Raw genomic sequence first — 15,997 nt, forward strand, 5'->3', positions numbered from 1 at the left:
TATGTAAACAAAATTTAGTTCACATGTTCGCCACCAGGTAGCACTTGTTTATATACTACTGTCAAACAAGATGTCTCCTCAGTACGACTGCAGAGTCGTACTCGTGAGGAGGGGGTTATGTCGCTCGTCGCTCCAAAAATATCTAATCTAGTCAAAACACCTCTCTCCAGATAAACAATCTTGGAACTAAAATGTCATGTGTAATGGTTAAGGAGATGTGTTCACCTCGACGGTCGGAAGTCAACTATTCGCCCCACCCGGCCCGGCCCGCGCCGCGAACTTTCTTATATACCCTCTAGATGGCGTCATATCACCATGACAACGGGCTCCCCCCCTACTTTTAGTTCCACCAGCTGTCACTAGATCGCTCGTGCTGTCTGTTTTACCTCTCGTAGCCTTCCTTGCACACTCTCAAGACTTTGGCAGCCATTGTGTTAACTTGCTATCTTCTTACACACTCTCTAGACTTCGGCGGCCATTTTTATAACCTTGCTTAATGCTTCTTACACACTCACATTACTTTGGCAGCCTTTCTGTAACCTTGCTATCTTCTTACACACTCTCTAGACTTTGGCAGCCATTTTTGACCTTTTTTAAATATTTTCTCTTAATTTTTACTCATTTTTTTTTATTTTTCTTATTATTGGGAGATTAAAAGTAAAAATAAATACAATATTATTATAATTAAACCATTTATTATTTATAATTAATTATTTATACATTTTTTTACAATTAATTATAAAATCCTTCACCTAATATTTTTTGACGACTTTCAAGACTTATACAGGACCACCTTACACTCATATTTATTCATGTTGGTAACTCTCTAGACTTACATATGTAGGTACACCTTACACTCACATTTAACCATGCTGGTGACTCACGAGACATATGGGAACACCTTACATACACTTTTAACCATGATGGCTACTCACACGACTTATATAAGACCACCTTACACCCACTTTTAACCAAGTTGTTGACTCTCAAGACTTACATAGGTCTATCTTACAAACACTTTTAACCAACTTGGTGACTCACAAGATTTATATAGGTTCAATTTACACATCCACTTTTAACCATGTTGAAGACTCTCTAGTCTTATATAGGACTACCTTACACACATTTAAACAAGTTGGTAACTCTCAAGACATATTAAGGACTACCTTACACATACTTTTAAACAAGTTGGTGACTCTTAAGACTTATAAAGGATTATCTTACATACACTTTTAACCATATTGGTGACTCACAAGACTAATATAGGATGACCTTACACACACTTAACCAAGTTGGTGACTCATAAGACTTTTGTAGTATCACCTTTCTCATTACACACTTAACCAAGTAGGTGACTCAAAAGACTTTTACAGAACCACGTTACACCCACTTTTAACCGTGTTGGTGACTCTCTAGACTTATATAGGACCACCTTGGAGTCAGCAACATGGTTAAATTTGTAAAGTGGTTTTATATAAGTCAGGAGAGCCACTAACATGGTTAAATGAGAGTGTAAAGTGGTTAAAATAGAAGTCTTGAGAATCACTAACATCATTACATGTGAGAGTAAGTGGTAATATATGTCTTGTGAGCCGCCAACATGGTTAAATATGAGTTTAAGAAGGTCCTATTTAAGTCTAGTAAGCCGCCAACATGGTTAAGTTTGAGTATAAGGTGGTCCTATATAAAAATCTTGTGAGTCGCCAACTTGGTTAAATATGTGAAAAGAGTTCCTATATAATTCTTGTGAGTCGTCAATATGGTTAAAAGTTCGTTTAAGAAGATCCTATATGTCTTGTGAGTCGCCAACATAGTTAATTGCAAGTGTAAGGAAGTCCTATAAAAGTCTAGTGAGTCGCCAACATGATTAAATGTTAGTGTAATAAGGTTCTATATAAGTCTATTGAGTCGCGAACATGGTTAAATGTTAATGTAATAAGGTTCTATATAAGTCTTGAGTGTCGTCAAAATGGTTAAATTTTAAAATAAGACAGTCCTGTATAAGTTTAGTGATTACTTAGTGCGTTCATTATGTATAACAAAAAACTTACATATCTCAGTTACGTTCAGAAATCCGATGTTCTCTCAGCAGATTCCAGGAAAGTATCCATGTCGTTGACGGAAGTTGAGAACCCATTCATTTCAGGAAGATATCTTAGGTGCTGACGTGGTGTTTCCTGTAAAATAATAAATAGCTCAATTTGTGGTTTGCACTTATTTATAGGGATGTACAGTTGGTTAATAATGCTCTTCCTTTATTTCGAATCTTATAGAGACTATGATTGATCTAGACTAAAGGGGATTTCGTTTCCCTTAGGCATAAATATTCATGATCAATTTTTAAAATTGTACTCTTCCAGTTAGTTTAATAATCAATTTAATTTCATACTAAAGTTGGCATGTTCTTAAACTACTTTTTTTTAAGATTACACTATTTTGAAACTATTCAAATGTAAACTGCTACTTTGAAATGAATTAAGTTCATATAATTACTAACACAAAGTTTTACTTTCTTGCGTTTTCTTTCTAAAAGATTGATCATGTAAATGAACTATATATCACGCATTCATTAAGTATAATATATGCACTTATATTGCAAAAAACTTACATATAACTGTTTTGTTCAGAAATCCGATCTCTGTAAAGCCCAATATATAGCACAGCAGGAAAATATTTATGATGATGCCAGAGGTTTCAACCAATTCCAGAAGATAACTAGTATTTGATAAGGTGCTCCTTGAAGAATGAAAAAATAAATAGCTTAATATTCGATGTACAATTATTACTTATAAGGAAGTGTAATTAAAAAAACAATGCTTATATCTGTAGTTCCAATTAAGTAATAAAAAGGTTTTCAGCAATTATCTGGTAGTTTTGATTCTTCCCTAAGTTCGAATTATGTAGAAAAAGGCAAACTTTTGCTTATATACTTAAAGGGATTACTTTTCCCTTAAGCAATAAACAAATATTAATTTATTAACTCAAGTGAATGAAATTATTGAGAAAAACGACAAAAATTGTACTTTTTCAAGTAATAATCTAGTGTGATACCTCCACAGGTATCACACCAGAGAGATGTGAGACGTTCACAAACTACTTACGTTAATCTGAATTCATTTCATGTTTACAAAACATAAAACAAATATGTAGTTTGGAGATTTAATAAAATATTTCCAAACCAACGGCTCTAATTTACTAATGTCTAACTTTCCTACCATGATCAACAAGCGGAATACAATAAATAAGTAGCATTGTCTGTAATCGTAGCAGTTTAAAAATCTATACAAATTTGTATTTTCAACTAAGTTTAAATTGCCAATATTTTCAATGATTGGTCGGTAAAACTGAATATTCAATTTCTCATTAAACTTGTTTTCAATCAAATTACCGGTACACCTAAACAAGATAACTGAGGATACTGATAATAGTCTCGTCAAGTTTTCGTTCTTACAAGTTTGTTACTTGAAAGTAACAAGAAACGTCGAATAGCATATATTGAAAAACTATTAAGTAAATTTAATGAGTGTAAACCCAGAAAACTCAGATTACGAAGAACTTAAAAATAGTATCAACAATCATTATTATGTAAAATTGCCATTACAAGAATGAATAGGAAGCTTAATGTTATTGGTTGCAATACTGGCAGAGGACTGATCAAGAATAATTATATAGAAAAACTTGTTAATTCATACATGAATTCAATAGTAAATATTCCACCTGAGAAACAGGAGTGGGTAGAGGTACAAATTTGGCAATAAACTGCTCTCTTACACGAGTGGAAATGCTCAATAAACTAGAAAATGCTGAATATAATGTTTATAGTTAAGCTTAATGGATAGTGATTGGCTTATATCTATAGATTGCACGTTTCCGAAGTAGCATGGGAAACTTCATGCATAATGGCATGGTAGGTAATATTGATTATATTACCATGATGTGATGCTTGAAATTAAGATAAAATTTAGTGCAACTTAGTTAACTATATTCCTATAATTGACATTAAATTTGGAATGAGTATTAGAACTACGAAAATTATCTCCCGTTTGTCCCACATATCTCAGGACTGTGTTGAGAACCCCATGTCTTTGAGTTTGACTTTTCAAATAAGAGATGTTATTATTACTTATATTAAGTAATATAAATATATAATATATTAGAAACAGTATAACAATATAAACAAGGAAATCGAAACTAGGCATTACAAACTTTTCCTCCATTATGTTCGCTTAATGTTACTGACAATACAATATCCAGACTGAAAAACTCCGAGACAGACAGTAGAATTTTTTAGAAACTAAAGCTGAACTCATTCAATAATTTAGGACGTAACAGAGGCCCCAAATTTATTAAGAAAATTTCGGTATAATACAAACAACGGAATAACAAAATCTGCACTTACAGCAATCACATTTTCTAGCTCCTTCCTCTTCTATCGTCGTAGCATTTCCCAGTCACTCTTCCAACTTCTTTCCTTAACAGAAGTCCAAAGCAATACAGGCTAAGGATCTTCACTCCTCCACAGGTATCACACTAGAGATTAATAAAAAGAAGAAATTATTTCTTTATCATCATTTAAGTTTGGAAATGTCCTAACTGGATCCCTAATCTCCACTTAAGAATGTCGACAACTAAACTCGCGAAGCCATCCATTCCTTAAAGCTAAATAGACATAGGGAGAAATGCTTACCAATATTAAATCTGAATATTAACTTTACTTTTTGTAAGAAAGAAAGAGGCACCTATAAAAACGAAGTTTACTATTTACATGAGAAATTTCTATGAGATTCATTAATTTTCGTTTTTTCCTAAGAATTTTTAATCATTTTTAAACTTAATTTATAAAATATTGCTTATTGTTATTTAATCACTTTCTACCAAAATAAATTTTGTATTTTTACTAACTGAAAACTAATAATAATTGAAAACTTTGATTTTACTCACCGCAGCACGCATTTTAATTCTATCCCTGACAAGTTTCGGGCTTAAAACCATCCTTAGAAATGGATTAATCAGAACGGATAATACACAACGACTTCACCACGTTACCATCTCGCCCACCACTGATTGACTGAATGAGGGAGGTTACATGGTGTTTATATGAATTATTCAATATTCAAAATGTTAATGAATTGAAAACATTTTGTCAAAATGATGAAACAACAATTAATGAAACCTAGTACTTGTTAAGGGTTACACATTTAGTACATATTTTAGAACTGTAAAGTTGCAATTTTATTTTACTTGGGGGGCGCGAATTTAATTTTTTGAAAACACGGAATTAAACTAATTTCATTTGTACAGGGAAACAATTATTGCTAAAATATTGATGAATATAATGTTTTAGAGATTGACTCGTACGTTTTGCAAATTACTATTCTTTCTAAGACGTCCATCCGTTTTCTCTTCTTTCTTTTATGTAACAGCGTCATTGTGTTATTGATACCGTCATCCTTACTCGAGGTTTTCAGGACTAGTTACTTGAAAAGGTTGCTTAGTATGTCTTATTTCCAATGAAAGTAATAGTGGCGAAAATGTTGGAATAGGCTAGTCGTATGACCCTTATATTTGGCTATTTGCACATAGTGAGTAATAGGGTCAGTAGGCTCTATGTTTATTCCGAATTGTAAGTTGTTGTCTCTCCTTGGAAGTGGGATAACCAGCAAGTTAATAGTAAAAATGAAAAATAAAAATAAATAAATAATATAAAATAAGAATAAATGTATTTTCGATAGCACAAAATTGGAAGTACAGAAACTACTTACGTTGTATCATTTAACATTTTCAACACTTATATGTTCCATACTTACATGTAGCCCTAGAATTTGAATTAAATATTTCCGAACCATTGGAACTAATGTGCAAATTTTTATACTCGGACAACATTCGAAACAAAATAAGCATTATTGCCTTTTGTCAAAGCGGTTCAACAATTGATTCTACAATTCTTTTGTTTGTTTTTTTTTAATTAATAATGTCTTTGGATTTGCTATTTTTAAAATTTGGCGAACGAGATGTTTACATAGTTAGAATCTTTTGGAGGATAAAATAAATTTTGAAAAAATTTCAGTTGAATTTTTTGATCTGTTGGACATAAAGTAGCGCCCAAGCAACAGTACTAACTTACAGAGTAACAAATTTTTTGAAGACTTACGTTGACTTTAAACTCGACAGAATAATTACTTAACGATCTAACCAAATTTGTGAGAGTATTGGGAAAAAGTAATAATAATAATAGTAAAGCAAAATTTATTTATCTATTTTATAGAAAGGTAAAATAATTGCTTTCATAGTAAAAATACGATGAGTTAGGAGAAACATTTATGTAATTCTGAATCAGTAATATGTCTTAAAAAAAAAAAAAAAAATCCTTGAATATTATTAGTTCAATTTATAAACAATTTTTGCTATTACAAATTAGAATTACAGACATTGTCACCCTGTATATAATTAAATAATTTTGTTATTCTGATATATCAGTTATTTACTGTAGCTATCAACATGAATAATAAAAATGTCTTGAATGAAATTAAAAATGAATTCAACATACCAATGCGATTTAGTGGAAGTCCAGTTATCGATCTTGCTGAGACAGGCTTTAGATTGAAATTTTTTCCGCACTTTAAACTGTTTAGAGTTTCCCTGCAATTAAACGTTCCATTAATGTATTTTGTTCGTGTTGTTTTTTCTAACTGCAAAGGAGTGCGTTACTGAGGGATTTAGCTATAAATCAATACAAAATATATTTTCCAAAATTAATAATAAAATTTGCTTGTTTTTCTATTTGGTTCTATTCTACGAATTTTTATTTTAATAAAATATAAAGTGTCCTATTTTGCTGGCGGGTTATAACGTCTAACTACCAATTAGATATCGTGAACACACATACTTAACTATTAATATTTTCTCTGACAAATAAAAAGTAGTTATACTCGGGATTCGAACTGGGGATCTCCCACTTACAATGCCACACTTCATAACCACTAGACCAATATCTGTCCTTGAATTAATAATACAAATTTAGAATTTTAGCAATGCTCCTTAATAGTAAACAACTGGTGAAACCGTACATTCTGCTGAAAAGGCACATTAGAAAGGTGCTCAAGATTCAATTCCTTAAGAACATCTTAAAATTATTTTTACAGGGAACAATCTTCAAACCAAATTTGGAAGCATTTAGACAGGGAAATCTAGAAGTTTAAAGGCAAGCAACATGGAGTTATTTTTTAGAAAATCTGGAAAAACTATCAGTTTATTCGACTTTTTGTTGTCTGTTGCCAGTCAAAATGTTTACATCGGATGTAACAGTAGAATCAAAACGGAATATCTAGTTTAGGCTCTTTTCTAAACACTTTTGATTTATGAGATTCTATTTAATACCCACTATAGATTATTTATGTGTTAAAAGAAACGACGCACCAAATCAAGTCTTTAAAGGCTAACAATTTATTCTTGTGACTTAATTTCAAGTAAAGCAAGATTAGACGTATCCAAAAACAAAGGTTAATAGGTTATTTTCATTCGGATTGTCACTTTACAACTCACTCTCACATATTAAAATACAACATTGCAAGTAAACGTTATTATTATTATTATTTGGAATTAATGCAGTATAATTTCTTGCAATCTATAGCTTGTATCTCTTTTATTAAATATTAATTAAGGGCGTGCAATAAAAGTGAGCACACTCGTACATAGAGACAGCACGCCCTTCAAATGTAATGTCAATAAATCGGACTTTCCCTTTTATTAAATACTTATTTTGGACCAAAAATACATTTTCCATGAAAATCTAATGTTCGAAATTAAATTCATTCATACTACATTTCTAAGTAAAATACTATTTGATAATTTTATTCAATAAAAAGAATTGAAATTTCCTACAATACTAAACTATTTGGGAATAGTTGCTATTGATTTCTCTAAGTATGAAAAAGAAGTTACCGCATAAAGAAAACTTAAATATTTGATTAAGAGAAAGTGAAAAAATTACATCAAACGAATTATTCTTTCTTCACCTAAATTTGTTTATTCCTTTCATTAGACTATTAAAATTACCCTTATTGGTAATTTGCATATTATAATAACCCAGCGATCTTATATATTAAGTAGATAAATTTCTTTCACTTTATAGTGCATGAAAACGTTTAGTAAATGAATCAACATGGGTCAAGTTATTTATGTATTTATTATGCTGACTAATGCATTGATTTCCATAAAAGTTGCAGCCTATTCTATTTTACCTAATAAAGAAGAGGAAAATTGCAAAAATATGGAGATACTTACAAAACAAGTAATTACTACCTACTACTTGTCTCATAAATGTATCGCTCTAATTACAACTAAGGAAATGTTTCAAGATTTTAATACAGATCTAGGAACCAGTTTTATGCAGATAACTCCTCAAGAGAAGTGTGATCAAGGATTGGTGGATATTATTGCTGAGGGCTTTAAACAAAACTGCGACGGGTAATTGTAAAAACAAAAACAAAATCATTTAGAATACAAAATAATATAAATTAACGGAAATAATCACTTGCTGTAATGTATTATATAGACTAATAAATATTTGACCCATTTTTACAGTTACATTGTACAAGTAGAAGACCCTTTGTGTTTTCTTAAAATATGGCATACATCACTTCAAATGACCTTCCACAGGCTTAATCCCAAATTTTTCTGTTTACCCGATTGTAAAAACAAACGAAATCATGCTATGGAAATACTTTCTGCTCAAGAATCAGATATTACAGTAAATATCGTTGTAGCTGAAATAGACTTCAACGACACTAATAAGTCTAAGTTTGGTCTAAATCATCATGAAGGTACAATAAGATTAAATTAATTGGAACTTTGAATCAATTACTCGTATTTATATTTTAAATATTCTAAAATTTCAGACTGGCCAATAACATTATGGACGAATGACTTTAGCAAGCTCGCTAGTTCACCAAGGCGAACAAAAATATTTGTAGACAGCTGGCATCCAATAAAGGGTTTTCGTTTCAACAATAATATATTTTATGATAAAATTTTGAACCTTGAGGGAAGAGGTATTTGACAGTTTATTTGACAATTAAATTCTTGATGAATGAGTTCTTGACCTACATTCTTATTTATTTTATTAAGTGTCTAGTTCTATGGAATGAGGTACATTGAAATAATATTTACTATAGATACAAATTTCGTGAAATTTATTCAATTCAAATGTGCGGATTACATTTTTTTAAAATCAAAATTCAGAACACAGAATTCGCGTAAATAGGCTTGTAAAAACGAAGAAGAAATTTAGTAAAAATGGTGACTTTTTTTTAAATGAACAATAAATTTCTGTAAGATAGGTCTGAGCGTTGCAAGAAGAAAATGTTTTGTCTCTTGATATAAAAAATGTAGCTGATGTAATATTTTGAAACAATTAAAACGTCACATTGGCAGAACATGTATTGAATGAATGGTAAAGTGTAGTAATTTACTGATTGACGAGCTATATTTCTTGCGCTCTCGAAGTCAAGTCCCTTAGCCATAAAATAACATTGAAAACACTATGAGCCAATATAATATATAATAAAATCCACGATACTGTTGGTAGTGATCGACGAATCAAGGTGCGCGAAATAGTTGACTTTTTATTTACTCGAAAAAATGGTTCGGTGGACAACGATTTACGTTAAACTAGGAGACCATCGCCCATACAGATGTCTATTCTGAGGACCTTCCGAAATCCTACTTTTTGAACGGCTTAAAAAAGTTGAGAAACGCTTGAATAACTGTGTATAGCTAAAAAAAAAAGAAAAAGAAAAATAATTTGTTTTTCTATCTTTTTCTAAGGACCTGTTGAACTGTCATCTTATCTTAATCGATGAGGTAGATTCTTATAGTCCAGTTTCTAACGATGCATTTAAATTCTTCAAAAAGTATTGTCAGTAAAAACAATTACTTGCAGAAACAGAAAAATGTAATTTTTGTCAAAAATTTGGTTAACAAATTACATGAAAAACTTGAATTTGGATCTTCAGGTATGAGAGAGATATGTTCGCTATTCGGTTGGAACTTCCCGACAGCATTTAACAAAAATAAAAAATTTAAAAAAAAACACTAATTTTATGTAGTTATATTCCTTTAAACAAACGAATGTTTTCACTAATTTTATGTACGAACATAGCGATGAGAGTGGCTACATTTACATATTCTCCTTACACCATAGTAGAAAAGGATTCAATCGAAGGTATAGAAATGCGAGTAGTCTTGTTATTTTGCCGTTTGTACAATTGCACAATACAAATTGTATATGATGACGCATTATGGGGAACTATACAAGGAAACGGTTCTGGAGATGGTAAGAATATTTTCAATATTACACGTGAATTACGAAAATAAAAAAAATCTGACAGAGTCACATTTATTTAGGTATATTAGGAATGGTATACAAGGATGAAGCTGACGTGGGATTTGGCGCAATTTACCTTTGGATAGATCCAGCTAGCTACTTGGACTACAGTGCTACATGGCTTTATGCTGCGGTAACTCTGCTTGTTCCAAAGCCGGTCCCTTTAAGCGGATGGAGGGTTCCATTCCTACCGTTCGATCCATTCATGTGGAGTGCTATTTTCTTATCGCTCGCAATTTCATCCATTTTTATTTATTCTGCTTCCTGGATAATCAGCAGTGCGTAATACTGAGGTTGCCCTAAAAAAAGAAAAAGAACAAATTGATTAAATTAAAGCGAATTTAACGAAAATAAATTACTTTTTTCTTTGATTAGGAAGAAATCATAATGCGAATGAGCGTGAATTAGAAGGTATCAAAGATATTACTTTAATGGTCTTGGGAATGTATGTACAGCAACCTCCATCGAAAAATTTAGAAGACAATCACGTCTCTATAAATCAGATAGTTACTTCTGTGGCAATATCGTGTGTACTGCTAACCTCCTGCTACTCAGCAGGACTTTCTTCTCATTTGACTGTACCACAGTAAGCATCAACATAGATCTATTTCATGTTATCACAATTATCAATCAGATACAGATTGCTTTCAGAATATATTACCTTCTACACTTCAACGCAGCTAGGGTTTCATCACCAACATCCATTACACCCACAATTTAATTAGTTGAATTGGTCCTGAGTCTGGTAGTCCAGATTTTCTCCTCTTAGAAGCCCCTCCAGCACATATATATACTGCCATTGAGAACATCGGTCCAGATGTAGGTAGCGAATTCTTGGATTTAATGACAGAAGATAATGGTACGCCATAATACAAATAATTTGGTGTGATCATTCACACGAATTAATCATGCTAAATTCTATAGTAAAAAAGGCTTATCATTGTGCATACTCTTAAAAGTTATAGCACTGCATAATGTTAAAAGAAATGCAAGTGTCATCATCAAAAAATAATATCCGCGCAACAATGTTGTGCATCCGGACGATAAAGTTTCTTTAAACTCAAAATTTTGACACCGAGTTTAACCCTTCTTAAATTTGAATGTATGTGTTAGAACTGTACATTAAAGTGTATTGACACTTTCATGGGAGCCAAAGCCACCCTAAGTTTCCTGAATTTCATTTACCTCCAAAAATGTTTCGAATAAATGTAGATCTACACTAAAAGTTTTTTTTTTTAAAAAAAAACAGTCACCTAAGTTCACTATTTTTGACCAGAACAAAGCCCAGTGAGAGCAATGCACCAGTCAGCCACCGCTAATTACTATCACCCATTCAGGTTCCACATTAGCTAAATATTAATAGAGCTGGAGCTAAAGAAACCCGATACAAAAAATTTGCACCATCTTAATTTAAGAAGTTAGAGAAAGTACTATTGACCTACTTGTTCACTTACTAACAGTTTGTATCTATTTCAGATTCACTAAACCAATAGATACATTTGATGAACTGTCCACAAGTGGACTATATTGGTTAGCCATTCACGAGGCCTTTGTATATTCTTTGCTACCGGTTGAAGATGAAAAAGTTCAAACTGTGGCAAAACATTTTAAAGTTTGTAAATTTTTGTGATAGTAAAAGTTTTTTTCCTATCTTTTGATAAGATATACTCACATTATGTACCATCTTTAATCTCAATTACACAGAAATTGCCAGAAAAGCGTCTGCTAGCAGAAGCACCAAAACAAAAATATGGTTTAGCTTTAGAGCGACTGCCAGCTGGTATATTATTACTGTGATTCGTACTGTGCTGAATCAATATCGTTCTTTTGTACTATTACTAACACAATATTTTGTTTGATAAAGGACACTTTGCTGAACAGAGTCATTTTACTGATGAAGTAATTAGTAATTCTCATGTCATGAAAGAAAATCTTTTTGGATCTCTGCTCATTTTCGCTCTGCGTAAAGGTTTGTTAGATTGACTATTTTAAATGAAGTTACACCCTCTTTAATATCTGGACGAACTAATTTGTGCCATCAAATTTTTGACTAAATGATAGAAACCATTAATTATTATGGCACGGTATAACATATATTATAATTAGTTAGTATGGATATTAGTAGTAGGGGAAAACAGGGCCAATGAATGCAGTATTGTACTAATTACTAGTAACCTTTAGGTTCCCCATTTACCTACCGGTTAAACAAATTAGTGAACATACTTCTTAGTTCAGGAATAATGTACTATTGGGAAGGTGCGGTGTCCAGAAAGTTCTTAAACACCAGGTATTTAAATAGTATAATTTTTTATTTTCTGTCTGTTTACCTGGGAATATAGTTTATGAGTTTGGATTGTAGGAAGCAAATGGCTCTAATGGAGGCAAGAAATGCTCATAGTGAAACTGGACCAATTATCCTCAAGCTGTCTCACGTACAAGGAGCGTTTATTATTTACGGAATAGGATTGTTATTGGCGATTTGTACTATTGCAGTGGAAATATTTCTATCTAAGAAATACAACACACCAATCACAATTAGAATTCATCCGTATACGTACTAGAATCACTTCAATACTATCTGCAATAAAATTAGACCGAAATTCCATTTATTTGTACACATGATTTATATTATATATTTAGCTAGGTGCTGTTCCCAATATTGTAATCACGTGTCTGGTACTGAAACTTTACATGAAGATTTTCAGTGATAGGTTAGAGGTTAACATTGCGAACTGCACTGCACTCACTTGTATTGTAGAAATTGTAAAAGTTGTTTTACATTACCTTTTTCTTCTTATCTATTTCATTCAAAAAGTGTATCTTTTATTTTATTTGTAGTAAACGGTTAATAAAATGTTTATTACACACCAAGTTAACAAAATGAGGGTGATCAGAGAAGTATTTCTCCAGATAAATCTCCGACTCTTCAAACTAAAGTAATAGAAACTGAATCAACATAAATAACTTCACAAATGTAAGTACTGAGGATCATTCTAATTGTGAACAAAATGAAGATATTTGTAACAGCTATAATCAACACGAAAATGTAAAAGAAAGAAATCAAGAAGTCAATATGACGAGGGAAAAGGAGTTTCAGGTTACATCCAATAACTATTGAAATAATTAATGAAAAAACAATTTGGGGAGCAAAGCATGACAATAATCGATAAAATTGGGATATACAATACATGTATGGAAAACAGTAATTAACACCACAATTACCAATATTCTGGTATTATTACATCTATCAGTGCCTCACAAAAGTTTCATACACCCTAATAAGCATAATTAATGTAATTAATTTGGAAATTAATAAATTGAGAAAAATGTAATTTTAGTATTCTCAATGAAGAATCCATTTCGAAAAGTTTCATTTACTGAAACTTTAAGCCGCTAGTGAATGAAACAAGAACAAAAATTAACCATTTTTACCTCACAAAAGTTATACATTGATCTATCAATATTTTATTTTAAAATGTATGATATCTTCACACAAACAAGTCAATTTTAAATCTTAACCTAATGAAGGGCAAACGTTAAAACAAGTAAATACTGGCAAAAATATTTGCTCAGTAGCTTTACTTAAATACCCAAATAAAGATGTCTGTGTGGTAAAAACGTCTCCTTCGAAGTAAGAAAATTCGTAATTCAACACTGGGAAAAAAATGAAAGTAACCGAAAGAACAGTGAAATTGCCAATGCGCTGTTTTCTACACTGCAATCCATAATCCAAAAATTTAAAAACAAAAATAATACATGGCCGGTCTAAAATTTTAAGTTCCCGTTGTACAAAATTATAGAACAGAAAATTGAGCTAAACACCCATATTGGTGCCCCTAAAATACGGTTAGAGATTAAACAGATTCAGAGAACTGAATTAAACATGATAGTGCAGAAACTGTGAGGAGGGTTCTGCGAAATGTAGGATACAGTGCTAGAGTATACCGCAAAACAAACGAACATTCATTAGCAATGAGAATTAAAAGAAAAGAATTGACTCCGCAAATTTATACTTGGCAAAGGATTACAAATTCTGGGATTAAGTGGTTTTCAGTGACGAAAGTAAATTTAATCTTTTTAGGTCTGACAGGTTTGGAGAAGAGTGTATAAGGAGCTCGAGACGAAGAATATTAGTACAACCGTCAAGCATTGTGTTGGATCAGTTTTGGTCTGGGGTAGTATGTCGTCCTCTGCTCCTGACAACCTGCATTTTATAGGTGGGCTCATAGATCAGTATGTGTATGCTGACATTTTAAAAAAGTATTTAAGGAAACAGCTAATCAAAATCACTTCAATACTGATCAAACCTCAAAAGCGAAAAAAATTATTATGCTAAGATTAACAAAATATATTGTAAATTTGGACTTACTTCGATTTTTCGTTTTTGAGCTCTCTAGTTTCACCACACTGAACATTTTCAAAAAACATTTTTTTGGACTTAGGGGACCTCAAAACGAATATACATAGAATAATTCTATTTCGTTAATTTGTCACATTACAATATGCTTACTTAGCCTACAGTAAGTGAAGAAAAAATTACTGTTTCATTATAATCAAAACTAATTAATTAGTTAAAAAACGAAAATAAACTTTCTTTAACATAATTAGAACTATAAAAGAAAATAATACACCAGTAAGAAGACTCAATCTAACAAATAGATGTAATAACTAACGACTATTTTGTACTAGTCACGAATTTTCTTTCATGAAAGAGTAGATGTAGACTCTAAACTTCTGTCTGCATTTACCAGAAACAGTGGAAAATTATAGCCAGTTGGACAGAAAGAAGTGAATATAAAAACAACTATTAAGGCCGGGGATCGATGATTCAAAACACCCCCAAAAAAAAAAAAAGTTTTGGAGAGACGACAATCAATATTACGCCAGCATTGACCTTTTTTTTTATACATTAAAAAAATGAAGGAAAATTTGGAATCTTATAGCTAATTAGGGCAGAAAAAAAGATTTTAAAAAGATTACTACTCCTAATAAGACCGGGATAGATAGTATACTGGGTCGGACCCAATTTTGACCACTAAAAAAAAAACAAAAAAACGAACAATGCACTTTGTATTCAATCAGAACATAGGTAAGCACTAAAATAATGTAAATAAACTAGACACGATTACGATTACAAAATAAAGTTAAACATGAAACTTACTGCTCGATGTCACGGTAGAAGCAACCTTGTGCTACCTTCTCTTCCCCGACTCAGTGTTGCCACTCGGTTACTAGCTGATTCTTATTTTAACTCAGAGATGGGCACTGATGATACAATTTAATCATAAATTTAATTAATTAATTTTTTAAATTTTAATCAAAATTTAATCGTACTTTTGATCATTTGACAGTTAGATTAGATTATGGGAGATGGGACCTATGCCTCACGTTACCGCAGCCAAAAGAGGCTTTTTGTGCCATCCCCTTTTATCTAGAAGATAAAACCTCCCCTTCTAAAGAGGTGGAGGTCTTTCCCAACTAGTTCTTTGTGCGCTACTATCTCCTTTGGTCTGAAAGATCCAAAGGTTTCATAGCGCAATTACTCGATTGCAACGCTATCTAACAGGCTGTTTCCTCCTCATTCTGACACAATCTAAACAACGGCTCTGAACT

At 31.7% G+C, this 15,997-nt stretch overlaps 2 protein-coding genes and 1 long non-coding RNA gene across 3 annotated transcripts; 2 read left to right on the top strand and 1 right to left on the bottom strand.

Annotated features, from left to right (window-relative positions):
* Window positions 1–8: 8 nt before the first annotated feature.
* LOC141446919 (uncharacterized) lies at window positions 9–6,313 on the bottom strand. Its single transcript, XR_012453997.1, has 4 exons — window positions 4,942–6,313; window positions 4,400–4,530; window positions 2,609–2,736; window positions 9–2,177 (listed from the first exon to the last, which is right to left on the bottom strand). It is a non-coding gene; the product is annotated as an uncharacterized lncRNA (long non-coding RNA).
* A 1,858-nt stretch (window positions 6,314–8,171) lies between these two features.
* Window positions 8,172–10,454, top strand: LOC141446914 (uncharacterized). The gene is made up of 4 exons (XM_074113883.1): window positions 8,172–8,466; window positions 8,584–8,822; window positions 8,898–9,050; window positions 10,160–10,454. The coding sequence occupies exons 1-4, from the start codon at window positions 8,189–8,191 to the stop codon at window positions 10,372–10,374; spliced, it is 885 nt and encodes a 294-aa protein (XP_073969984.1). The 5' UTR covers window positions 8,172–8,188; the 3' UTR covers window positions 10,375–10,454.
* On the top strand, window positions 10,401–14,752 carry LOC141446582 (uncharacterized; the record flags this gene model as incomplete). The annotated part of the gene is made up of 7 exons (XM_074113123.1): window positions 10,401–10,666; window positions 10,755–10,970; window positions 11,861–11,996; window positions 12,089–12,164; window positions 12,237–12,353; window positions 12,566–12,671; window positions 12,744–14,752. Coding segments are annotated over 7 exons (1,119 nt in total), but the record flags the coding sequence as incomplete, so codon positions are not given.
* Between the last annotated feature and the right edge of the window lie 1,245 nt (window positions 14,753–15,997).

This window comes from Rhodnius prolixus, unplaced genomic scaffold (genome assembly GCF_049639745.1).
Source record: "Rhodnius prolixus isolate KJV_2025 unplaced genomic scaffold, Rpr scaffold_7, whole genome shotgun sequence".
NCBI lineage: Eukaryota > Metazoa > Arthropoda > Insecta > Hemiptera > Reduviidae > Rhodnius > Rhodnius prolixus.